The sequence below is a fragment of the Narcine bancroftii genome, chromosome 12 (assembly GCF_036971445.1).
Source record: "Narcine bancroftii isolate sNarBan1 chromosome 12, sNarBan1.hap1, whole genome shotgun sequence".
Classification (NCBI taxonomy): Eukaryota; Metazoa; Chordata; class Chondrichthyes; order Torpediniformes; family Narcinidae; genus Narcine; species Narcine bancroftii.
The window spans coordinates 98,664,537-98,692,271 of record NC_091480.1 but is presented as its reverse complement, the minus strand read 5'-3'; the positions used below and the strand labels follow the sequence as shown (position 1 = coordinate 98,692,271).

At 40.0% G+C, this 27,735-nt stretch overlaps 1 protein-coding gene across 30 annotated transcripts in view; it reads right to left on the bottom strand.

The window, feature by feature from the left end:
• Positions 1 to 27,735, bottom strand: part of LOC138746747 (protein TANC2-like) — a 502,350-nt gene that overhangs the window by 132,997 nt on the left and 341,618 nt on the right. For 27 of the 30 annotated variants that reach the window (XM_069905106.1, XM_069905108.1, XM_069905110.1 and 24 more), the window contains 3 exons: positions 11,288 to 11,413; positions 6,131 to 6,166; positions 2,366 to 2,647 (listed from right to left, as the gene is read on the bottom strand). In XM_069905106.1, coding sequence (XP_069761207.1) covers positions 2,366 to 2,647; positions 6,131 to 6,166; positions 11,288 to 11,413 — 444 coding nt within the window. The remainder of the gene's footprint in view (positions 1 to 2,365; positions 2,648 to 6,130; positions 6,167 to 11,287; positions 11,414 to 27,735) is intronic. The other 3 variants (XM_069905122.1, XM_069905113.1, XM_069905114.1) reach the window with 1 other exon arrangement.

The window sequence follows — 27,735 nt, the reverse complement described above, 5'->3', positions numbered from 1 at the left end:
CTTTTCTCCAGGACTCTCGATGGCCATGCATAGCTGATCTGAAATAGAGAGACTAATAAAGATGTGGTTTCACTCACCACCTGCCGCAGATTGAGTTTCCCAGCTACATCCTTCATGACTCAGCCAGCAAGGTCACTGGTGATGTTTCAAAGCCACCCTCTTTGTTTGAACCCCAAAAGGAATACATGCTTTGTCCTTGCATCTTTGAATGCTTCTAACAGAGTGGACGGATATATCTCTTGAAGAACAGAGCTAGGGGGTAATAAGGATCACGATTTTGGAAATCAATGTTTATGATTCTCATGGTCATCACTGCTGTCTGTTTACCACTGAACTGCCATCTCGGGTGGATCTGCTCAGCCTTTGGAACAGAACGTACCCAGGAGAGTGAAGGAGGAGCGCAGCACACTGTGTGCAAGGATTCTATAATCACGCTGTTGGATGAATTGTAGGACAGCTCTCTAAATTTAGAGACTAATCCCAAGATGTTCCCAAGGAGAGGTTTACAAGGTTGACCGAGCTGGTTGCTAGGTCTGTGTTCTCTATGTGGTCAATGCCAACATGATTTTAATAACATTCTGTTTTAATATTCTGTGGTAACATTCTGTGGTACGACGCCACAGAATATTTGATAGAACATTACAGAAGCACATCAGCCTGAGTCACATATAGGTCAGAACAAGTAGGAACAGTAGATTTTGTTTCCTTAAGGATAACCCACCTCACTGACAAAAGACAAAGGAGGAAAAACCCAACACCCAACCCCAACCAACCAATTTTCCCCTGCAACCGCTGCAACCGTGTCTGCCTGTCCCGCATCGGACTTGTCAGCCACAAACGAGCCTGCAGCTGACGTGGACATTTACCCCCTCCATAAATCTTTGTTCGCGAAGCCAAGCCAAAGAAGAAGGATAATGAGTAAACAAACAGGATTTCACTATAGTTAGGATGTTTTGTGCCAACAATGTTGAAAGTTGGTTAGCGCTAAATTCAAAATATTTAATTGAATAAATTAAAACTTCACACTTGTGACAAAGAGCTATTGCCTCACATAAACATGGGTTCAATCTTGCCTTCCAGTGCTGACTGCATGGAGTTTATACATTCTCACATTCCCCTCTATGTTGGGGAAGCAGATTTGGTGACTGCAGAACAGCCCTTTAATCCACATGGGTGACCCCAAGCTTCCAGTTGCTGGTTAGTTTAATTCCACATCCCACTCTGGCATCTATGAGTTAAGCCTCTTGCATTATTTCAGCTCCACAAAGCTCAAGGAACAACATCTCATCTCCCAACCAACTACAATGCCATCCTCAGTACTCAACAGAGAATTCAATAACTTCATAAAATCATTTGTTCCTGGCTTGTACCTTACATGGCATCATGTAATTTTTCTCCCTCTTCTGTATTTCAGGTTTGATTTGTCTCCTCTTACTGGCAGTTCCTCTGGACACACCTCTTGTCATTTTTTAGTATTTCCTTCCCTCTTTCAGCCAGCACCATCGTCACATTACACTATACCATTCCTGAGCTCAGTCCTATCACAGGCTTTTGTTCTTACCTTTATTTCCGATTCAATTTAAAGTAGGCTTTATTTTCAATTTCTTCTAGCTGCTGAAAGGTGGTTTACTTAGAATTCCAACTCTGTTTCTGTGCCCACAGATGCTAGCTGACGTTGAGTATTTCTAAAATTTTCAGATTTTGTTGCAGATTTCCAGCATCTGCAGCATTTTATAAGGCAGAAAATTAATGCAGATGGAAACAGAAGAGAAGTGGAATCCATCCCACAGGTTTGAATGAAATATTTTAATCATTGCTGTCCTCTTTCTTGTGAAAACACAGAAATACTAAAGGAAATCACCAGGTCTCGCAACATCCATAGGAGGCAAAGATATTTAATGGAATCTTGGGGCCTCAGCACCTCTTCAATTAGAGACAGCAGGTGAAGAAGAAGTGAAGTGGCTGCAAGGAACACGCACACACATACAAAGGCATGCTGGATGGAAGGCCAATTGCTCTTGGACTAGTGGGTGGTAGGAGAATATGGGGAGTAGTGGGGATCTGAGAGGAAAATGGAATTAGTTTAAATAGGTGTTTAACGGTCAGCACGTTCAGGGTGAACCCAAGATTTACATGCAGTAGGACCCCAGTACTTTCTGAACATCTGTTTTTGATTTAGAAGAGTACTTAGATGAGATAAGAATGGGGACACAAGATGACAAGAGGGAGAAGGAGATAATGGGTACAGGGAAGACTGTAGAACGAGCAACGGTAACCATCTTATTCAGCACAAAAAAGAATGCAGGTTCTCAGAAGAAATCTGCAGATGTACATAATAAAAGTTTTTTTTTTAAAAAGTACATACGCTTTGGCGATGCGTGTGGACTATCAGATGCAATCTGCCTCATGCGAGATCCATGGCAGCTGAGGGCAACAAGTCTTGAGATGATGGCTGTTTTCCCAAATCCAATATTCCCAATGATCACTACTCCTCGGTTAACACTTGGATTACCACATTTTAACTGTGTATCGATCTCATGGAAGAGCCAATCTCGCCCAATGAACACCGAATCTGTAGTGATGCTGGGTACTTCGAACAAAAGAGGTTTCAAGGAGATGTCTGGAGGTCGATACGGTGCAAAGCGTACTGTGGGAAACAATAAAATAGCTATTGTCAGATCAATCTCTGTAATTCAATTAAAAGTAATTAACTACAATAACATTTGTTAAGGAATGAAAATCACAGACTTGGTAGCATCAAAGAAGAAAATACAAAGAGGAACAGAAAGTTTTGGTAATTACTTTTTAATTTTTTTGAAGATTTAGACATACAGCAATGGTAACAGGCCGATGAGCCTATGCCATCCAATTAACCTACAACCTCCATACACATTTGAAAGGTGAAGGAGAACTAGAGCACCCAGAGGAAATCCAAGCAGAGAAGGGGAGAACATACAAACTCCATACAGACAGCGCCAGATTCGAACCCCGGTCACCGGCGATAATAGCACTGCACTAACCACTACATTACCCTGCAGGAGACCATTGATAAGTCTACAAGGATCGTCTTGATATTTTGATAACTTGCCATTTTAATGATCTATCCCATTCACATCTCCATGGCATGGGCTATCTTGGAAGGTTGAGGAGTGGCATTTCTGCATTTCACTTCTTCTCGATTCAACATTGCCCATTTTCATTTTTTTTATTCTTAGTGGGATATATGCAAGTGAAACCATCTACCTAAAGTCTTTCTTGGAGGTAGAGGTAGAGGACACTGTCCTTGAATTTGGTGGATGAAACATTTTGCAGCAGCGTGTCATGGCAGTGAAGAAAATGAAAGTTTTGGTTAATGTACAGGCTGCCAATCAAGCAGGTCACTTCATATTGGACAGGGCTGAGGTTCTCGAGTTGTAACTCCATTCAGCCATGCAAGTGAACCCTGAACCATCAGGTTCATGACTTTTGCCTTGCAGTGAGTAGAGAATTTTTGGGTTTTCAGGAGGTGAGTTACTCATTGAAGGGTACATTACCTCTGTCCTAATCCGAAATGTAGCATTATATAGCACTGAATCCCTGCTTGGATATTGATGAGGGAATTGACAAGGCAGACCATTGAATGTCAAATGCAGGTGTCTTCACTCTCTCCTTCTAACCTTATAAGAAAAGCAAGGTCGATGATGATTCAGCAGAAGAGGGACGGCCAAGGACACTGTCCTGATATACTCCTGAAGCAGAGTTCTGAGGTGGTTGGCCTGATTACTTCCAACAACCATGCATCTTCCTTTTGGTAGGGAATGACTCAACTATTACATTGTTTTGCACAACAAATATCTCCTTTAATTCCTCAGCAATAATTTGGTGGAACTCTATCTGTGGGAGCAGGAAATGTCAAAGATTATGGTCAGGACTGGTAGCGGAGAGGTAAAATCAGTATAAAGTGGAGAGAGGGAGAGGTGACACAGGGGCCAGTGGGTGAGAGGTGAACCGAGGAGGAGTGATGGAAAATAAAACCAAATTGGAGGTTGGGGAAGGGGGAATAAGGTGTAGGTGAAGTCAAGTTGCTGAATGGTGATAAGCAGGAACACAAGGGTTACCAGTGGTAGAATGTGATTAGGAAGGAAGGTGGAAATGGGAACCAATAAAGAAAGAGATGAAGGGCAGAGGAAACTGATGGGAAAGGTGATCTGGTGGGTGCAACAAAGAGGAGGATGAAAATAGGCAACGGAGAGCTGAAGGAGGTCACAGGAAAGAGGAAAAATGGGAAGTGGATCATAGAGAGAGAGAAAAAATGTGGGGGTGGGGAGGAATGCACAGGGGGTTCTGGCTACCAGAATTGGAAAATTCAACATTCATAATATTAGGTTGTGGACTATCCAAGAGAAACGAGGTGTGGATATTCACTTGCAATGGGTCTCACCCTGGGAGTGGGTAAGGCTGAGGTTGGGCAGGTCAGTTTCAGAATGGGAGGGAATTGAAATGCATTGCAACTAGGAAAAGGTTTTGAACAGGGACTGCTCCACATAACAATGAAAAGGTCGGCATAGCGAGGGCCCATAAGATTTGTTCATGCGCCATATATAAAAAAAGGTTCAAGGGCAGAACAAGTTTAGCCAGGTGAGCAAGTGTTGTTGGAGAGAGTCTGGTTGTATCTATGTTGTAAAAAGACATTCCTGATTGGAGATGAAGTGTACAAAGATTGAATCATCCATAATAAAGGTGAGGGGGTGGGGCCACTCCACAAATCTTTCTCCATTACATTGATAACTGAATTGATGCGCCTGGCAGAACTTGTGAATTTTATCATCTTCACTTTTAACTTGAAATCCATTCTCAAGTTTACCTGGTCTTTTTCTAACACTTCTTAATCATTTCTGGATACATGTCTCCATCTCAGGAGTCAATCTATTCACTGACATTTACTATAAATTAATCGACTCCTACAGGTATCTAGACTATACTTCTTCCCACCCTGTCTTTGTAAGGATGCCATCCCTTTTTCAATCACTGTACCATCTCATTCCATTCCAGGGTATCTGAAATGTTCTCCTTACTCAGGAAAAATGATTTGCTTTCTATTATGGTCAATGAAGCCCTTTCTCATGTTTGCTCCATTTCTTGGACTTTTGCTTTCACCTTCCCATCAAAAGGAACAGAGAAAGAGTTCTGCGAGACCTCACCTTTTACCCTTCTAGCCTCCACATCCAGTACATCATCCTTTATTGCTGCCAGCCAGCTGCAATGTAAACCATCACTAACTGCATTTTCACTTCCCCACCCTCATTCTCAAGGTTATTTGGTCCCAAGCAAATTTTCACTTAACCCATAATATTAATAACACAATCTTGTAGAAACAACCTTTATGTCAGCTGAAAATAGACACAATCTTTAATTCAAAGTTGGTTATATGTCTGATAGGAGAAGATAGGTTGTAGATGATTGTAGACCTTGATCTATACAGAAAAAGAAGATCACATTTAGTCATAACACTGAGAACTGGATGAATAAATCGCTCTTTCACTATTTCCACAGTAAAGAGCTGTAAGAAGAGGAAGATACATAGAGCCTAATGCATCATTCTCACAATTTGTGATGGCAACTATTTTTTTAAGCTTTAGATTCAATTTATGGGGAATCCCTCCACTTCAAATCTAATCAGTTTTCAAAATGATTCACTTTAAAAGGGGAGAAAATGACACTGTCTATATTCAAGAGGGAAATGTTTGTGTGTATTTTGGTTAATATGGTTCATAGTGTGAAAAATAAAAAAAATTAAAAATAAATGATTCACTTTGACTTCAATGAGTTATACTTTTAAATTCAAATCAATGAGTCTATCATGGGTTTCGTTTCCAGTAGAAATTACTGTAGGTAGCTTAGAACTATCTACATTTTAGTAAAACCTGCTCTTTGGTCACAAATTATTTTTCTTAAAATGTTTTTTTTTTCAATTAATGCATAAGACAGAGTAGAAAAGCACAAAGCCTGTCATGAGCTCTCAACACTGACTATTACGGAAAGGGGAATTACTATCTGAACAGAAATAACATTCACAAAAGCGTGCATCTTTAGCTTACACTAAAAGTCAGTCATGGAATGGTTATAGGTTATATAAAGACTTGTAACTTACGTGAATGAGTGTGCCAAGCATGGGCATTAGTGGAAGCTGAAGCAAACATCAGAGAAAAGCCAGAAAGTAATGCAAAATGTTAGCAAAAATCACAAGCACGAGCAGTAATAAACAAGCATTGAAGATCAAGCATAGGTCTTGAAAGAACTTTAATGCTTTGAAGCTTCCCCAGGACTTGGATCCTAACCTTATTCTGGAATTATATAATTTTAAACTGAATCATAAAGGATTCCTTTCTCCCCTTGATGGATTACTTCAAAGATCAAGGGATCGTTCCCGAGGTGGTATTAAAGTATGGGAACAAGACTTTCAACAACAAGTTGCTGAAATGTGTTCATTCATCTTCTTTTGGTGCTCAACACTTATTAATACAATTTCACGTCGTCCATCGGGCCCATGTCTTTAAGGTTCAGTTACCTAAATTTTATCCTAACATCTCTTCTAAATGTGATAAATGCATTTCTGAGGAAAGTATTTTGTATCGCATGTTTTGGATATGTCCTTCTCTCTCACATAGGTGAGGAAAGTATTTAGTATCACATGTTTTGGATATGTCCTTCTCTCTCTCAAAGGTGAGGAAAGTATTTAGTATCACATGTTTTGGATATGTCCTTCTCTCTCTCATAGCTGAGGAAAGTATTTTGTATCACATGTTTTGGATATGCCCTTCTCTCTCTCATAGGTGAGGAAAGTATTTAGTATCACATGTTTTGGATATGTCCTTCTCTCTCTCATAGCTGAGGAAAGTATTTAGTATCACATGTTTTGGATATGCCCTTCTCTCTCTCATAGGTGAGGAAAGTATTTAGTATCACATGTTTTGGATATGTCCTTCTCTTTCTCAAGGGTGAGGAAAGTATTTAGTATCACATGTTTTGGATATGTCCTTCTCTCTCTCATAGCTGAGGAAAGTATTTTGTATCACATGTTTTGGATATGTCCTTCTCTCTCTCATAGGTGAGGAAAGTATTTAGTATCACATGTTTTGGATATGTCCTTCTCTCTCTCATAGGTGAGGAAAGTATTTAGTATCACATGTTTTGGATATGTCCTTCTCTCTCTCATAGGTGAGGAAAGTATTTAGTATCACATGTTTTGGATATGTCCTTCTCTCTCTCATAGGTGAGGAAAGTATTTAGTATCACATGTTTTGGATATGTCCTTCTCTCTCTCATAGGTGAGGAAAGTATTTAGTATCACATGTTTTGGATATGTCCTTCTCTCTCTCATAGCTGAGGAAAGTATTTTGTATCACATGTTTTGGATATGTCCTTCTCTCTCTCATAGCTGAGGAAAGTATTTAGTATCACATGTTTTGGATATGTCCTTCTCTCTCTCATAGGTGAGGAAGTATTTTGTATCACATGTTTTGGATATGCCCTTCTCTCTCATTTCTGAGGAAAGTATTTTGTATCACATGTTTTGGATATGCCCTTCTCTCATAGCTGAGGAAAGTATTTTGTATCACATTTTTTGGATATGACCTTCTCTCTCTCAAAGGTGAGGAAAGTATTTTGTATCACATGTTTTGGATATGCCCTTCTCCCTCTCATAGCTGAGGAAAGTATTTTGTATCACATGTTTTGGATATGCCCTTCTCTCTCTCATAGCTGAGGAAAGTATTTTGTATCGCATGTTTTGGATATGTCCTTCTCTCTCTCATAGCTGAGGAAAGTATTTTGTATCGCATGTTTTGGATATGCCCTTCTCTCTCTCATGGCTGAGGAAAGTATTTTGTATCGCATGTTTTGGATATGCCCTTCTCTCTCTCATGGCTGAGGAAAGTATTTTGTATCGCATGTTTTGGATATGCCCTTCTCTCTCTCATAGCTGAGGAAAGTATTTTGTATCGCATGTTTTGGATATGCCCTTCTCTCTCTCATGGCTGAGGAAAGTATTTTGTATCGCATGTTTTGGATATGCCCTTCTCTCTCTCATAGCTGAGGAAAGTATTTTGCATCGCATGTTTTGGATATGCCCTTCTCTCTCTCATGGCTGAGGAAAGTATTTAGTATCACATGTTTTGGATATGCCCTTCTCTCTCTCATAGCTGAGGAAAGTATTTTGTATCACATGTTTTGGATATGCCCTTCTCTCTCTCATAGCTGAGGAAAGTATTTTGTATCACATGTTTTGGATATGCCCTTCTCTCTCTCATAGCTGTGGAAAGTATTTTGTATCGCATGTTTTGGATATGCCCTTCTCTCTCTCATAGCTGAGGAAAGTATTTTGTATCGCATGTTTTGGATATGCCCTTCTCTCTCTCATAGCTGAGGAAAGTATTTTGTATCGCATGTTTTGGATATGCCCTTCTCTCTCTCAATGCTGAGGAAAGTATTTTGTATCCCATGTTTTGGATATGCCCTTCTCTCTCTCATTTTTGGCAAGGGGTATTTTGCATTTTATCATTAGTTCTTGATAGTAACTTCACTCCTGGCCTTTTTTTTTGCTGTCTTTGGAGTGAGTGGACCAATGGATTTAATATCGACTTCTTCACAATCCCATGCAGTGGCTTTTGTTTCCCTCATTGCTGGAAGGGCTGTTTTGCTGAGATGGAGAGATGCTGTCCCTCCCACTCAGACTCAATGGTTGTCGGATGTGTTGGCACATCTGTCTCTAGAAAAAAATGGGCGTTCTACTACAGTAATGGAAATGAACTTCCTTTCTCTAATTTGTAGATTATTGGTCTTTTTTTGATCCCCTTGTTATTACTATTAGTAGTGGACTCCTCAACTTGGCCAGCAGCTTTCGCAGGTTTGATTCTTAGTTTAGAAACACACCATATGGTTTTTTTTCTCCCTTTTCATTTTTCCTTAATAACATAGGTTCGTATGTACCTTGTTATTTGATATTTGTAACTTGTCATTAATTTACTTTATCATAATTATCATAATGTTACAGAATAAGTTAATAAAATTATAATAAAATACATCTTTAAAAGGTATAGATTGTAGGGGTTTAGTTTAGGTCACACTTCACAAACAGACATCTCAGTTTATATTCCACAAGAGACATTAACATTTCACAAAAGACATCTCATTTGAAATGCAAGAGCTATGCCTAAGCACAGACTTCATGTCTGCTACTGTCTCTACAGAAACCATGAAGAGTGCCTATGAAGTCTTCGCCAGTAGGTGTTAAATGGGACTGATGTTGTAGAATTGAAATGGACTATTGTCTTGAAAGGAACAGATGTCCAGGCTCAGAAAATGATACATCTTTTGCCATTAAAACTGTTGCCAGCTTGAAGTCTGCTGTTCTAAGAGGGACCAAGTGATTTTGAACACAGAGTGTGAATGTGAGTGAGGGAGAGAGAGAGTTTACATCAGGAATTGGTGTTGGAAACTGCAAGTTTTGCAGACCTGTTGCAAGACCCCATTTGAAGATGGGCTTTAAATTCCGAGTTCCACCTATTCTAAACCCTTGTCGTCAATTACATGTCCTAACCTTATTAATCCTTCCATTTATTCAGATTAAATTCCATATGTCATTGATCTGCCCACTTTACTAAATGATCGACATCATCCTGTAGCCGCCAACGATCTTCTTCACCATTTGAAACCGCCCATTTTCAAGTCATCTGTGAATTTACTAATGATGTCTCTTACTTCTATATCTAAACCTTTAATATTCAGGAGTAAGGAGATTAGAAATGATCATTGTGGTGCATCACTGGTGGTAGACTGACCACAAAAATCAACCCTCCACCATCATTTCCTGCTTCTTAGTCAATGTTGGATCCAATTTTCCAGCATGTCTTAGATCCTTTGGGATCCAACTACATGGATCAGTTTCCCATGTGGAACCTTCCAAAGGCCTTACTGAAGCCCTCATTGACTAGATCATTCACACTGACTCATCAATGCATTTTATTTTACGTCTTGGAAGTATTCAATCAAATTTAGTCAGAAGATGTAACTTCAAAAAAAAAACAAAGGTAGAAAATACTACTTCAAGAAAAGAGTTGTGAAAGAATAGAATTAGATGCCAGCTAAACTGAGGATTTCAAATAAGAGATTTTTGTCAACTGCAGGTATTAAAGCCTACGGAAGGAAGGTGTGTACATAGAGCCTTGATTATGATCTCACATGGAGGATGCACACCTTCCTTATCTAATGGCTAATCAAGTAATCCCTATTGCCATCAGTGCTCTGTGATTAGTAAGGGATTGCTTAAGGTGGGATGAGGGTGGAAACAAAAAGTTTGAAAACCATTATTTTAATTGTACCTAACTGACTCGTTATGTGCACGGTCTCAGATCTCCAAAGGAAATGGGCCAATTACAATTTTTCTCAAGCAAAATATATCAGTAACAATTGTGTCAAGACCAGTGGTTCTCACCCTTCCCTTCCCACTCACATCCTACCTTAAGTAATCCCTTACACAGAGCAGTATGGCATAGGGATTACTTAAGGTGGAATGTGAGTTTAGGGGGCAGTTAGAAAACCAGTGATTTAATTGAAAGTTTTTTAAATGTTTTCTGACTAGATCAGTTTATTGCATCTAGTGGAGTGAGATGCTGGCACATCCATCCTCTTGAGAGGTGGAAAATAAATATATTCAAGATTCCGACAGTGCGCAATGTTTAACTTTAAATGCAACTGGAACTAAAAACTAGATTTTTTTTTCAAAATAGTATAACATTAAAAACAAAATATTGATCATTGAGTAAACATTATTGAGGCAACTAATTAGAAATGAGTTTATTAATTACAGACACAAGAAGAACTTTTGGGCAGGTCAAATGACAACCACATGGATTAGGGAACTGCCAGTTCATGAAGTGGAGAGAGTTGCTCCTCCTAAAAAAGTATATAGGAAAGGTCGAAATCGGACAAATTCTTTATGTAGGCATCGCATGTAGTTTGTTCTTTCTCATCTCTTTCCCAAGCACCAAACCAGTGGTAAGGCTACTCATAATTTTGGTCTTTCTGATAATTCTTTAAACAGGTACACAAGGCAGAACATTTTTTTTATAATACAATTCTGTTTATTCCAGTGCCAAAATAAAAGCAGTGATAAGAAAGCCCAAGGCTATACCCAGTTATTTTTGTGGGCAGTATTTGAAACACTAGATAATGCCGATCAGTGCAGAAACGGGGAAAAAAAAGGTTTGGACAGCAAAATACCAACAAAATAATATTTGCTGATGCTCACCTCGTAGGTCCTGTGGGGTTCGACCTCCTGCTACATGCTGCCTTGGCATTCGCAGAGAGGTTCTCAATGGTGTGTGGCGCTGTTCATCCAGATATGCTAGGTCCTCCAGATGGGCAGAGCTTGTAGCTAGTGACAAACAAAAACATTGCCATACACATGAGTTACAGGCAAGTATGGAAAGGACCAACAAAGTGACAACTTTGAGGAAAAGAAAAAAAAAAATGCATCGAACATGATCAAAATCAGAATCAGGATTTATTGCACAAATCATGAAATTCAGTGTTTTGTGGCAGCATCCATTAGGGCAAACGTTCTTACAACATTACTATAAAAAAACAATAATAGGGCACAAAAAGTCAGGCAGTGTCTTTGGATCATTGATTATTCAGGAATCTAATGGCAGTGGGGGAAGAAGCTATCCTTGTGCCGCTGAGCGCTCGTCTTTAGACTCCTGTATCTTTTCCCCAATAATAAGAGTAAAGAGGGTGTGGCCTGGGTGGTGGGGTCTCTGAGGATAGAGGCTGCTTTTCTAAGACACCATCTCATGTCGATGTCCTCGATGGAGTGAAGTCTGGGGCCTGTCATGTCGCAGACCGAGTTAATAATCCTCTGGAGTTTATTCTTGTCGCCTCCATACCACGCAGTGATGCAATCAGCCAGAATGCTCTCCACAGTTCATCTGTAGATGTCTATGAGAGTCTTCGGTGACATACCGATCCTCCTCAGACCCCTAACAAATTATAGCCGCTGGCAAACCTTCTTTCTGATTGCATCAATGTGGAGGCTCAGATCCTCAGAGACCACCTCCATTACTGAGCCCTCAATGAGGACTGGGTTGTTTCAATACCAAAAAAGGGATATATATCTGACTTGTATTGTATTTTACAAGAAATTGATAGTAAAAAAGACTGGGATAAAGATAAGTTGAAATGGGAAAAAGATTTAGGACATAAAATAGCTGAAGAAGCTTGGATGGAAATTTGTCAGAATAGTATTCGGAAATTAATTAACGCTAGACTAGCGATGATTAATTATAATTTTATTCATCAGCTATATTTAACGCCGGAGAAATTAACAAAATTTGGTCTTAGTAAGTTGGATTCTTGTTTTCGATGTGATCAGACGGCCAATACTTTTTTGCATACCGTTTGGCTTTGTGATCGATTGCAACAGTTTTGGAAAGGTATTCAATCTATTTTTAACAGTTTATATAATATCCATCTTGTATTAGATCCCGATATATTTTTATTAGGGAACATGCAATCATTAATTGATTTAGGTTTAGAGGATTATCAGATTTCCTTTATCTATTTAGCTTTAGACGTGGCTAAGAAATGTATAGCACTTACTTGGAAAGATAAAAATATATTAACTTTAGATAAGTGGTATTTGGAAATGAAATTTTGTTTGACTATGGAAAGGATATCTTTTTCAATTCAGGATAAGATGTCTTTTTATAAGTTAAAGTGGACTCCGTTTGCTAATTATATGCATTTAAGTTTGATTTAAATATATGTTTAAGCGTGATATTTTAGTATTGATAAAAAATTTTTTTGTTTTTAGAATTTTTTTAGGTTAAATTTTATCTCTTTTTTTGTAAGTGGGTATTTTTTTTTCCATATATAATATTGTTAATTTTATTAACTCTTCACTCTTTATTTGGGGGTGGGGGGAGGGCTGGACTAATTTTAAGTTAGATTACTAATATTGTGTTACAATTAGAGGGGGGGGTTTATTTTGTGTAGTTTTCTGATGCAATATTGTAAAAGAGTCTGGAAAAACAACCAACCGAAAAACCTCATAAAGATAAGCGTATACAGAGCCGTTGTCATACCCACACTCCTGTTCGGCTCCGAATCATGGCTCCTCTACCGGCATCACCTACGGCTCCTAGAACGCTTCCACCAGCGTTGTCTCCGCTCCAGCCTCAACATTCATTGGAGCGCTTTCATCCCTAACGACGAAGTACTCGAGATGGCAGAGGTCGACAGCATCGAGTCCACGCTGCTGAAGATCCAGCTGCGCTGGGTGGGTCACGTTTCCAGAATGGAGGACCATCGCCTTCCCAAGATCGTGTTATATGGCGAGCTCTCCACTGGCCACCGTGACAGAGGTGCACCAAAGAAAAGGTACAAGGACTGCCTAAAGAAATCTCTTGGTGCCTGCCACATTGACCACCGCCAGTGGGCTGATAACGCCTCAAACCGTGCATCTTGGCGCCTCACAGTTTGGCGGGCAGCAACCTCCTTTGAAGAAGACCGCAGAGCCCACCTCACTGACAAAAGGCAAAGGAGGAAAATCCCAACACCCAACCCCAACCCACCAATTTTCCCCTGCACCCGCTGCAACCGTGTCTGCCTGTCCCGCATCGGACTTGTCAGCCACAAACGAGCCTGCAGCTGACGTGGTCTTTTACCCCCTCCATAAACCTTCGTCCGCGAAGCCAAGCCAAAGATTGTAATCATACCATTTTAATTTTTTTTTAATTTTTCTTTAAATGTAATTCTCTATTGTATTCATGTTATAAAATTTTAAATAAAAAAGGACTGGGTTGTGTTCCGCTGACTTCCTCCTGAAGTCCACAATCATCTCCTTGGTTTTGCTGATGTTGAGCCCAAGGTTGTTGTCATTCAACAAGCTGATCTATCTCCCTCCTGTGCACTTCTTTATGGCTGTTTGTGATTCGGCCAACAACTGTGGTGTCATCGGAAAACTTGTAGATGGCATTGGAATTGTGTCTGGCCACACAGACATGGGTATATAATGAATAGAGCAGTGGGCTAAGAACGCATCCTTGGGGTGTGCCTGTGTTGATGAGTGAGGAGGAGACATTGTCTCAAATTTTCACTGTCTGTGGTCTTCCAATGAGAAAGTCAGGGATCCACCTGCAGAGGCCTTGAGTTTGTAGCTTCTTGACCAGCACTGAGGGAATAATTGTATTGAAGGCCAAGCTGTAGTGGATGAAGAGCAGCCGTGAATTGCTGTTTTCGTGAGGATCCAGAGCTGAGTGTATCCCTGGCACAATTATTCACATGCACAAAAACAGCTGCATGACTCTGGACAAACCAGCTTATCAGGTTGTGTGCATCGATCGAGAGAGATCCGCGTCTTCATTGAAATTTACGAAAACATACTTGCTCTAATTCATGCTGAATTTTTAAAAACTAAAGTTTGTTGAGTTTTCACTTTTTTCAGCATATTTTATCAATAATCTCATGTTCAGCCGACTCATCGTTCAACAATCTCACTGCCCGTGGAAAGAAGTCGTTTCTCAGCCTGGTGATTCTAGGCTCTGATCCTACTGCATCTCTTTCCCAACAGGAGTTGCTGAAAGATGCTGTGTGCAGAGTTGAAGGGGTCCTCAATGATTTGGCAAGCCCTCTTCAGACCACAATCCTGGAAGATCACATAGATGGGGGAGAGGGAGACTCCAGTGATCCTGTCTGCCACTCTAATGGCCCTGTGATTGACCTCCAATCTAATGCTCTACGCAACTGTACCGCACTTTGATGCAGCCGGCCAGCATGCTCTTGATACAGATCCGATAGTGATCTTGCTTAGGCAGGAACATTTTAAAGGTAATGGAAAAAGAACAGAAGCTTGGAACTAATTGATCAACCTACAGTATTGGTCAGAACAGTACAATGGGTCAAATGGCCTCCTTCACTTTGGTAGTAAAGGATGATTCTATTTAAATGGGATTCAATGTGATCAATTTCTCTCTCTGAGCTTTGAAACAAAATACAGCAAACTGCACACTATTTACATCATCAAATGCCACCTAATGCATAATTCAATGCAGATAGATCAGAAAGATTTATGTCCTAGTAAACTAGCTTAAAATTCAAAGGCAGTGTGATATTTTCTTCTGGAGAAGTAGCTTCGCCCTTACCCCAACTGTTTTCTTCATAAGCCTGAAACTTCAAGGAGACATTTCACAGCCACATCCGTTCAGTCCTGACCCACTGTTCATAAATGCACATTTCTCAGTGTCAGTCAACTGAAGGACTCGGCTCTTGTTTTCCTCCTACCTAAACCAGGAGCCAACTGTTGCTTCACAACCAAAAGACATTGATTTTCCGATTATTTCAGGAAATTACAATAGTTTGCCTCCAATCTATTGTTTGATGTTGCCAAATTTGCCTATTGTGAAAGATCCAAGAGCAAGGTGAAACTCAAAGACAAAACTTGGACCAATCAACACATCACCTGGCACTCAGCATAAAATGAACACAGTACACACAAAATGTGAATGCTGAAAAGGACGTCATTGTACAGTTTCCTAACTCTACACTTAATTGTATTTTTATCACAATGTTGAAAGCAGAACATCAACATGACGCATGCTTTTCAAAGATCTCCATTACAGTATATTTCCTTTCATATAAAGACTGTATCTCACAATTCATTGTACAAGTTTCCCCCCTCCCCCTCCTCACCCCAAGGCATCTGAAGAAGCACCACATTCTCTCCAGATCTTGGCCAATATTGTTTCATAAATAGGAGAGTCTTGGATAGGTAAATGTGAACCGTTCCTTTGCCCATGGGAAGAAGCTGATCCTGAGCCTGGTGGTGCTGGCTCTGATCCTCCTCTATCTCTTCCCTGACAGTAGCAGCTTAAAGATGTTGTGTGCAGGGTGGAAGGGATCTGCAATGATTTTGCAGCCCTCATCAGAGAACAAACCCGTAGATCATGTCAATGGGGTGGAGGGAAATTCCAATGATCCTGTCTGCCACTCATATAGTCCTTTGGATTGACCGTCGATCCATTTCTCTGCAGCAACTGTAACCACACTGTGATGCGGCCGGGACGCTCTCAATAGAGCTCCTGTAGAACGTTATCATAATGGTGTCCAGTAGCCTTGCCCTCTCCAGTCTTCTCAGGAAGTGCAGTCACTGTTGCGCCTTCCTGACAAGTGAGGAGATGTTGAGTGTCCACAATAGGTCCCTAGTTAAGTGAACTCCAAGGAACTTGGTGCTCTCCACTCTCTCCGATGCAGAGTTGATGTGTAGTGGAGGCTGGTCATTCCTGGTCCTCCTGAAGTCTACGATCATCTCTTTTGTCTTGTCCACACTGAGACTCAAGTTGTTACTTTCGCACCATTTCACGAGATCTTCTCAATAGTGTGACTCATCGTTGTTGCTGATGAGGCCGACGACCATGGTGTCATCTGAAAACTTGATGAGACTGTTGGAACTGGATCTGGAGATGCAATCGTGGAAGAATGGAATGAACAGGAGCAGACAGAGCACTCAGCCCCGAGGTGTGTTAGTGCTCAACATTCTGCTTTCAACCCAGACACTGTGATCTTTCCATTAGGAAGCCCAGGATCCAATTACAGAGAGGGGTGTTGAATGCCTGCAAGGACAGTTTCTGCACCACCTTCTGGGGAATGACTGTATTAAAAACTAAGCTGAAGTCAATGAACAGCGGCAACGTGGCAAAAGAGGTGGGTCAGGATTGAGTGAAGGGACAAGGCTATAGCATCGCCTGTGGAACGGTTTCTTTAGTAGGCAAATTGAAATGGGTCCAGCATCTCTGGGAGGTGTGTTTTGATGCGTTCCATCACCAGACACTTGAACTATTCCATAATGGTGGAGTTCAGTGCCATAGGGCAGTAGCCATTGAGGCCTGTTATTGTCGCCTTCTTGGGTACCAAGATGATGGTGGCTGTCTTGAATCCTGCTGGAACGATGGACTGATGCAGTGAGGTGTTGAAAATGTCCATATGCAACCTCACATCTCTTTGGATGATGCCAACATAGAGTAAAATATAGATGGAAAACAAGAGGCCAAATAGCTAGGAGAGGAAACTCCAGAGCTTCAGAAGTAAGGACACATCATTGGAAAGTGAGATGGTATTGTTGAAAAGAGAGGACAAATACATGGCATTCCAGAAGCTAAAATGAAGACATTGAAACTGGTTTTTTTCCCCCTCCCTGATACAATTGGCTGTAACTAAGTAAATATGAATAGAACCAGACAAATGCAAACTTACTCTGTTTGACGGCAGAGAAGCAGTGAGGAGGAGATGTGGTCAACAACCTCAAAGATTGCAGTCAAGTTGAGAAAGCAAGGAAGAATAATTTACTGCTCACAGAGCAATTCCAATACTACGGGAAATCTGAATCTAATTTGAAGAAATCAAACATAATTCTGGGAAAGATGGACAAAGATCTGGGAAAGGAGTTGAGGAGCAGACAAGATGAGCATGGAAAGATCATACGGAGATGGGACAGGTCTGGAGAAAGATGTAAATTTCAGGACTAGTGCAGGATGAAACTTGAAGGAAGTTTGGGCCTGTATATCAGGAAAGAATGACAACTAGAAAGCCCTCGTGATAAGTAACTTGCTATATACCTCATTTTTAAAAAAATCCATGCATTGTCAAAAACCTGATTGATGGAGATTCATAAATGGGGTGACTACTGGTGCAATTAGAAGTTATTTGGGAAGTTATGTAAATTCTCACAAAATACTCATTAAATGTATATTGTTATCATTTCTGTGATAACCCCAAATCCTCTTTACCACACACAACATACACTCCCACTTCTCTGGAGATCCAAGCAATAATACTAAAAAGCTTGGTTTAGAAACTCATCATTCGATTAACACGCATCCATTTCCCCCAATAACTGATCTTCACCACCACATTGAATGTTCATTCCTGGAGTATTTGAACATGTTGTTTAGACCCCTTCAGTAGAAACTCGGACAAAGGTAGCAAGTGCGTGAACGTGGCAAAGCTCTGCATCAAGTCATGACCCAGTCTGACTTGGACTTCCATCTCTATTCCTTTAACGCCAGTGGGCCAAAATTCTCTAAACTGTATCAGGACCGATGGAATGTTCATGGAATGAGAAAACGGAGTAGGTCACTGGCCTGCATTGCACCAGAATCAAGAGATTTTTAATTCCTGAGCATTCTTTTTGCTACTTTAAAGACACAACTGAACCCAGTTAACACTTTTATGCTTCTTAACATCTCTTTATTTTGCAGCCAAACACTATTTCTAGTTCTCCCCTCAGAAAATCAAAAGCCGAGTTGTTCATTTATTTCAATCTCCCAATGCTATCAATAATGTTTGCAGCTTCATGCTGCTAATACACTGTCTTCAAAAACAGGAAACAAAAGGCTACATAAAATTCATTTCAAAAGGGATAAGCATTCTCTGAGGAAGTCTGCTCCTTTGGTATGGTATTATGGGATAATTGAAATGCTCAAACATGTATTTGCTCCAGGCTTCTCCTTTAAGCGCCTCTTCCTTTATTCAGCAAGGAGCTATCAATTCTGTTTGGCCTAGATATGGCCACTGTAATTTACATCACATGGATGCTTTGGATTTATAAAAGCTCCTTCCATGGCCTATATATGTCAAAGCACTTAACAGCCAATGGAGATTTTTGAAATGTAGGCAATCATGGAACGTAGGAAATGTGGTACTATTTTTTGCCCAGCAATCTCCCTTAAACAGTGGTACACTCTGATCATTTAGATACCGAGTCTGTATTAAGGAATAAAATTGCAGGCAGCTTATTATTGAAACCTCATATAATATGCTGCAGGGAGAATGGATGTTGAGTTGATGATCACAAAGTCAAAGACTCCCAGTATTATAGCTTGAGGAAATTTCAGCTCAGTTAGTACTGGATGTCAGGCGAATAATCTAGAGACCTTTGTAAACTGATGGTAAGTTTTCAGACATATCCATAGAGAATTAGGAGGGATCTAAAGTTAGATACTTGATGAACACTAGGGATAATGGTGTAGATGCAGCGAGTAAAGTGACCAGTTACAGGTAGTGATTCAAACCAGAGGTGTGTGGCCACATCTAGCTTGATCATTACAGCGAGACAATCGAGAAGGATATTAAGGTTAATGCGGTCAAAGATCACAATGAGGTTAAGGAAATTAAGGGACAGATGACCTTGGTTACCATCATACCATGTTGGTAGTGACAACTTGCAAGTGTTTTCATTTCAGTAGTTGACTCCAGCTGACTAAACATAAAAGTTTTATCTCCAATCTAACGTACAAATTATTTGGCCACATGATACTCCATCCACAGTATACTCATCAAATATAGGAACAACAGATCAACAGCATGTCTCTTCAACCCAAATATAATTTGACACAATATGTGTCCAATGACATCCCATGTCCTATACGTCCGAATGATAATAATTGACTTTCAACACTGAAAACCAAGGTTGATTCAAAGCAAAATAAAACCCTTAAAAATTTGGAAACATGGAGAAATGTGAAAATGTTTCAGGTGTTTTTATTAATCAATCACTGACCAACATTTAAGCCACATTCAGCATTCGTGTTTTCATCCATCTTGTTCTTGTGAGTTAAATCAACATGGCTACATTTTTTTTCCTTTGAAAATGTTGGCTGTTGCAATCTATAGAAAATAGAATCTGCCACATGATACCTTTGATCTATTTGCATTGCCACAAGCAATAATGAGATACAGAAATGGGGAACATTTGGTTTTTCATCTCTTTTCCACCAGATTCCTTTACTTGTTCTTCAATTAATTTTTAACATATTGTTTTCAATTTTTGTTTTTTCATATTAATACAGAAGAGAGAAAAAATTGAAAAGGTTTTTTTCCACCAGAGGAAACGGTTTAGTCAACCATATGCAAACCATTCCATCAAGCTGTTCATAAAGGACTCTTGGCCTCAGCACAGACTGGGGTTGCTCAGCCTAGATCAGACCCACAGTGTCAGAACTGACTTAATCATGGAATTTCAAGAAATAAACGTTGCCATAAATAAATCTCTATGTTAGATTAGCAAGTATCCAACAGCATCATATTATCACACAAAGGGCAAAGTACAGCCAGGACTTCAGTTTTCAGGTCTTTGCAACCCCTCAAAATTAACCGCTAATATTTCTTCATGACAGTTAACGGAAAATACATGGGATAATTTTGATCTCATCTTCCAGAGAACACGAACTGACAGCATTGGGTAACCTGCTTAATTTTACTTTTGAAATTAATTTCCATCAAGTGAATTAGGTTAAAATAACTGGGGGGGGGGGGGGGGTGTGTGGCAAGCAATTAAAAAAAGCATCCTCACCTAGTCATCCCTTACTAACCACACAGCACCTATTGCATTCTGTGGTTAGTCAAGGATTACTTAAGGTGGTATGTGATTGGGAAAAAGGCCGAGAACCACTGGCCTCGACACTGAAGCTGAGGGCATTGCTTTCAATGCCGCCACAAATCACAAAACCTCCAGAGAAAATGATCAGCTCAGGCAGGATCGATAGGAAGTAATGGGCAAACAATGATTTGGGCCTGAGCCTTTTGTCAAGGTATGAGCAAAAGACAGGCAGGTCTTTGCTGAATAAAAGGTGGGGGATGGTGTGGAGGAAGGAAAAGGAGAGAAGAAAAGGGAAGCAGGGGAAGGAGCAGAGGATAACAAGAGGTTACTGTTGGGAGGGTGGAAGAGAGAAAAGCTGAGGTGATAAGGGTAGGGGGTGGCTCTTTGATAAGTGTGGAGAACTGCAAGAAATGAGAGAAGGAAATGGAAAGAGCGAGATGGGGGAGTGTGGTTAACAGAAAATGGAGGACAATGTTAACACTATCAGGATGGAGATGAATATACGTTGTTTTTCATTCAATTTACAGGTAGCCTCCGTTTGGCAGTGCACGGGACCATGAGCAGACATGTCAGTGTGGGAATGGTGTATTGTTTAAAGTGGTTGGCCACTGGAAGCATCTTTACTCTCTCTACGACAAACTTGAAGAACAGTACATCATATTCCACGTAAGTAGTCCAAAACCCAATGGTATAGGCATTGACTATTTCAATTTCATTGACCCCCTAGGTTCCTATGGTCTTCTTGACCCATTTTGGGATTAGTTAAAACCAGCCATTAAGAATGGGTGGGGCACATCACAGCTATTCAGAATATAGGCAAATGCTGAGTTAAAATAAAAGACGGACAAGCTCCATTTAGATGGAACCTTCCAGAAGATCAGCAACCTGCAGAAACTGGTCAATTGGTTGACTCAAAAGAAATTCAGAATTGAAAATTAATAAGAAAAAAGGTGATATCCCCAAATAATACCCGTGATGTAGTTTAGGATATTGCTTCATAATCTGTGGTGTGAAGCGTTATCATCTAATGATGCACTCAACAAAGACCTTATTTTTGGTTAATGGGATGGACAGAAATGTTGACAAATTGGTTTGGATCTTCCAGTATCATCAGATCACCAAGATAGTTAGTTCAGGCATTCATTTCAATGGTTTGGCCAGCACTATGTTGTATAAAGTAAGGACATCTTTATTTCCGTGTCAAAGGATCAGTATGGGAGAAATTATTCTTGCACATCCATTACTTATTTTGTTTAGTGAACTCCACCCAGTCCAACTTCAGCTACACAGTGTAAAAGGATGGGTTTTAAAACTATTACCCTTCCCAATGCTTACATGACAACAAACACAGTGCATGAGTCTGTCCTGATTTTCTCAATTCTGCCCTCTTGATGCAACTTCTCTTTTAATTTTCGATTTCAAATTGAAATAAATGGCCTTTTTTTTAAATAAAACTCATTCTCTTCCAGTTAATACTGCATAGAATTCCTTCCAACACCAGGAATCAAACTTCCGAAGGCATGGAGAGATGTGTAACTTTATCAATTCAATTAAAAAAATTCCTTGAAAAAAGATTTTCTATTATTTAAAAGCATGGCACTAAAATCTAAATCTGCTCAGAAGTTACTACTGTTCTGGCCTGTTGCAGCAATGACATGAGCCCAAACTGCCATTGTTAACTATACGTACCTGCTGGCTTGTGGAAACACAGTGGGGGAAAAGAATGCCTTCATAAAAGTAACTAAGTACATTTTGACATTTAAGTAACTAACAAATAAGGCTTTAATAACCCAGTTAAAGGGATAATTGTTTTGCAGGCCAGCTTTATGAGGTTTCCATGAGTAGGTCAAGTTATTGAAAAAAACCGTGGCCATAATATCACAGGATATGGTGCACCACAGAGCTTTGGCTCCACATCCAATCTTTAGAGTGCTGTAAATCTTAGAAAGTTACGATGGGCTCCAAAAACACTCAAACTTGTAAAAGAAAAAAGATGACAAGTATTTTTTGGCCTCACCGAGCATTTCTAATAATTAAAAACTACCTTTAAATGTAAATGTACAGAAATATTATTTTGCTCAAGGTAATCATCTTCAATAGAAAAAAAACCATCCTAAAATTCTTTTTTTTTCACTTTAGAGAATTAAGATTTAATTTGTTACAATTTTATACTCTACTTACAAAATGCAATTTACTATTTACAGATTACATTTCATAGTGTATGGACTTTCAAATTGTTATTTGTGGTCCGAGATATTTGCCCGAATGTGGCCAAGGGTGCAGTGATGTGAGGAGACAACTCTTAAAAGCAAGGAAATATTTGATCAAGAAAGCATTAAAAAAAGTTCAGCTGAATGAAGGGAGCAAGCACTCCACTGAACCGTACCTCACACAAAGAAAGAGGGCTCTTTTTTCAATTACTGTATCTCAACCCCAATGTTTCTCTGAGGGGGGCCCCCCTACATATATATAATCACCCCAATGTTTCTCTGAGGGGGCCCCTACATATATATAATCATGCATTAATTTCATTCACCCCTGGCACCCAGTAACTTGATAAAAGATGTAATTCAGGAAGTAGATAAGCACTCCTATAATCACAATCCCTACCACATACAAAAAGATGTAGCTTGCATTGGAATGGCACCACTGCCAGGTGTTCTGTCCCTCCTTGTCACTGGCATAGGTGTAGCTAGAGTTTAGCAGCCATCATACATGCCCTGGGCACCACCTGAAGGAGGATGCCACTGTCCACACCCCGCTCACCCAACATCTAACTTCCGAGCAGCCCGAACATCTCACTGATTTTAGCCCCAGCCGTCTATCACTCCCCCCCCCCGTCTAACTCCTGATGGCCGACCGCCTCTACCTTGCTGATGCCCTATGCCTGCCCGTTGCCCCCGTCCATATCTGAGTCCATGTGTCTGGGTGTGTGGTTGAGGATGGGGGCGGAGTATGAACAGGCAAAACTATACTTTGAAAGGAAAACTGGCAACTCGTGTAGAAATCCTATACTTATTCCTAGCGTTAAGGAGCAGGGCAAGCAATCAAGAAGTAGGTTTTAAGGAGTTTCTTAAAGGAGCAGGAGAGGTAGAGGGGTAAATGAAAGAAGTGTTGAGATTGGAGCCCAAGCTGCTGACAGCATGACCGCCAACTGTTGGGGAAGGGATTAAAGCTGGAGGTGTGTTAGAGCCCAAAACTTGTGCAACACAACTTTTAAAGGCTGGGAATGAGGTAATAGAGATAGAAGGCCAAAGATGATTTGGAAAACATGAATGCTTTCCTTTAATGAGATTAAAACATCGTAAAGTCTCAAACAATTAAAACATTGTAAAAGTCTCAAACAATCTCAGTCAATGATCAATGGGGTGATATGTGAAGTTAGGATGCAAGCAGCAAAGCACTGAATCAATTCAATCTTATGGGAGGAGCAAGATGAAAACATAGAAAACAAAAAAGATGGATGTGTTTCAGCAGGTGAACTGAAATATGGAATAGATTTCTGTTTTATGGCAGACACCTCGTTGATATGCAGAGATGCAGTTGGAAGCTCGTGTTGTCACGATTGCGAATAGCATCAGAAAATGGCTATGAGAGGAATGAGAATAGAACGTGTGGCTGAATACAAACCAGAAAAAGGCAGGATCTGAATAATAAAAACAAAACTAAATAATGTCTGCACGACCATGCAAAGTGTGCGGCAGTAAAGTACGGCAGCAGCTCTTCCAGAAATATGAGCAATGCAGTCAGTTCATAGATTATGCTCCAAAGTTGGTAACACTGGTTAAGTTTAGCTTTGTCTGAAAGCAAACTGAGCCAAGGCATCTCCCTATAACAGCATCTGAAATCAACATTCAAAACAACCTTTAAGCTGACACAGTTCCACTAAATGTAATTTTAGTCAAATGATCCAATCTGAATTGTTTATTGTGATTTTTATGGACCTGTTGAACTTTGAAGATACGAGTAGCTGAAATTGATTAACTGTAACTTCAGGTTCTCTCAACATATATTCGACATTTTGATGGGGTTGCTCAGTTCATAGAGAGAAAGAAAATGCTGGAAACACTCAACAGACCAGGCAGCATCTGTGGGGGAAAAAAATCCAAAGCATTTACTCTCATTCTCTTTCCACAGATGCTGTCTGGTCTGCTGTGTGTTTGCAAAATTTTGTTTTAGTTTCAGATTCTTAGCAGCTGCAGTTTTTCTTGACTTTCAAAGACTTTTTCTTTCCACATTACAACAGAAAGAAACGCATTAAAGCAAGCAAGGAAAATGCAAAAGAAATAATGAATTTGATCTTAATTTCTATCAAGTGTAGAGATCATTCACTGTGTTAACTTAGTCATTTTGCTTCAGGATCATATCCCCAATGGCTTCAAATTGAACAGAAATAAAATACTGCTTTAGAGTGGTGTGCCTCCCTTATAGCTACCCCTCTGGTATTGTTCAAAACAAGGCATTAAATTACACCAGAGTCCTCCCAACTTTTGTCCTCCAGGTGGCCTAATCTGTCAATTGCAGCGTTAATCAGGAGTCAAAACAGTTACCTAACCCAACGACTGTAAATACATTCCAAGGAGTAATTGAAGGTATAATACGTTTTAAAGGTCAACACAAAAGTGTTATATAAATACCTTTTCTTTCCACATTTCACAGAAGAGCTTCTCCAGATTCACAAGAATATACCTTGCAAATGTTTGCAGTAATCTTTAAAAATACTTGTAATCAAAGATAAATGTATCTTTTTCAATTAAAATAAAGAATACGGTATTTTAAATTTTAAAAAACACTTCCAGAAACTCCTACCATCTTTAGTAGTCTTCTACATTTCCCAATTTAGAATCTAGTTTCATTCTTCTGTCTATAATTGGTCTTATTCACAAAGGTTCACAAATCAAAAACCCAGTCAGTGAAAAGTATTAAGAGTGTAGATGCTGGATGAACTCTCTAGGATCTTTGGATAGAAATGGTCAGTCAACGTTCCGGTTTGTACTCCTTATCAGGACGAAAGGGAAAGGGGAGTAACATCACTTGTAAAGGAGAGGCCAAGAGGTGCTAGAGTACATGGCAGAAGGTGTAAGAGATGAAAAGATAGGTAGTTGGAAAGGCTACAAGGGGAAGAAAAACTGCAGAGAGAAGAAAAAAAAGTGCAAAAGCAGCTAAATAAGAGATAGAAAGTGTGGGGGTGGAGATTCCATAGTACGAGGCGAATACAATTTTAAAAAAATGACAGAATGCTTGTTGTTTTGTGAATAGCTTTAATCATCTTCCATGGATTATGCGACGGTATGGGATGGTGTGCAGAAGAGATTTCTGAGCAAATTGTCAAGAATAAAAAATAGCAGCTATGATGAAAGACAAGTTAGTTTGGGGTTGTTTTCTTTGGACTGCATTGACATGTGCATGGATAACTAATAGGATATTCCAGCATATATAGATGGCATATCTCTTATTCCATCCAAAACCTTGCTCTCTCTGTGGCTTATAAACAAGTGCAAATAGCTATTAATTAATGCTTAGCTTGAAGTGAAAGGCAGATCACAGCTTTGCCAATGGCAACATACAAATCCTTAATGCCTTGATTTTAGGCTACACAACTCCTGTGTCAGACAAAGCACGTGAGACGAGGGTCAACAGATGTTGGAATCCAGAGCAACACACAACTGCTGGAGGAACCTAGCAGGATGAGAGGCATCGGTGGGAGAAAATATAATCATCGACGTTGTGGGCTGCAGCACTTCATCAGGGCCCCTGCCTGCCAGGTTAATCATTCTTTCTCTTCCGCTGATGCTGCTCGACCAGCTGAGTTTCCGTTGAGCATCACCGCTTGGGGTGATGTGAGAAACTTCACCAGAAAGAATGCAGTGGCTCAAGAAATTGTCTCATCGCCACCTTTTAGGATAATTAGTGCTGGTAAGGAGCGCGACACTACTCGAAAATCGAGTGAACAGCGAAGAAAAATGAGAAATCCGAAAATGGTGGAAAGAGAAAACAGTTTACATTTCAGGTGTGGGGTCTGCATCAGAACTGGGAAAGAGAAAGCAACAGGAAAACAAAAGCTGCAGATGCTGAGCAGACAAAGAATTGCTGGTGGAACTCAGCAAGTCAGGCAACATCCATGGGTAACAATGGTCAATTAACCATTCAAGTCCCATTGCTTGATCCAGGCAAAAATAGAATGAGTTAAATTACATCTGAAAAGAGGTAGGAATCCAGAGGTGATGGAGTCTGGGACAGAAGGCATGGAAGGTAGAGGGAGATACCATTAGGAAGAAGGTGGAAAAGAGAAACAATAGATACAGAAGGGGGTGGGGTTACTTAAAATTAGAAAACATTGTTCTTGCCATGAGGTTTAAGGCTGTCCAGGAGGTAATATGATGCATTATCCCTCAAGTTTATATTTGGTTGTGCCCTGACAATCAACACATGAAAGACATGTCACTGATGGAGAGTTGAAACGTGGGAGGGGGAGGGGGAGAGATATGTCTGTGATTGCCCATGAAGCTTTACTGGGGATATTATTGTCAAATAGATTCCTAACAATCAAAAACATTGAAGTTGAATCGATTACTCAGAATGTGCAATTTAACTATTCAAGAAACAATGAACTTGCATCTGTGAAAAGAGAGCAGGTGCCAGTAAATTTTTGAATTTTCAATTTCCCACCTGGATTGCATCCCATTGTGAATGTGTCATCCCTTTGTAATAAGCAAATGCTACTTTTGACCATCTAGAAAGAGTTTCTGCCAGCAAAGATTGCAAATAACTGAAAGACACCTTTTAGATGAATGCTCAAGGGTTGGGTACTGTTTGTTTGATCATGCCAGCAGGGGAGGTGCAATCCAAGATTTAACCTTAGATCAAAGGGGAAATTGCATGTATGTGTTAATAGGACAAGACCCCAAGGTTAAGATATCTCAGCCAAAGGTACTTTTGTCTGGGAGGACACCTGGCCAGTCACCAGAAAGTCAGTGGACCCCTTGAACAAGTGCAAGCAGTCAGCAAAGGGCCATTAGTCAGTCATTAACATAATCTGTATATAAGTGAATAATTGACGTAATGACCTCAGTGGCCCATGATCCTACTCGAGGCTCAGTTCAGGGCATAGAGGGGAGGAAGAGAGAGAGGAGGGTAACCTTGTGTTAGCTATTGTGTTATAGGTAGGATTATGTTTGCACATTAAAATCATCATTACATATTAATCTCGTGCTATTTCTTCAAGGAATAATTAAATTTTGCATAGGTTTGCTAGGCCCACAGTTTTGTTACTGTCCCATCACAAATGAATTAAGACATTAGTTCCTCATTTTTCTGTTAACATT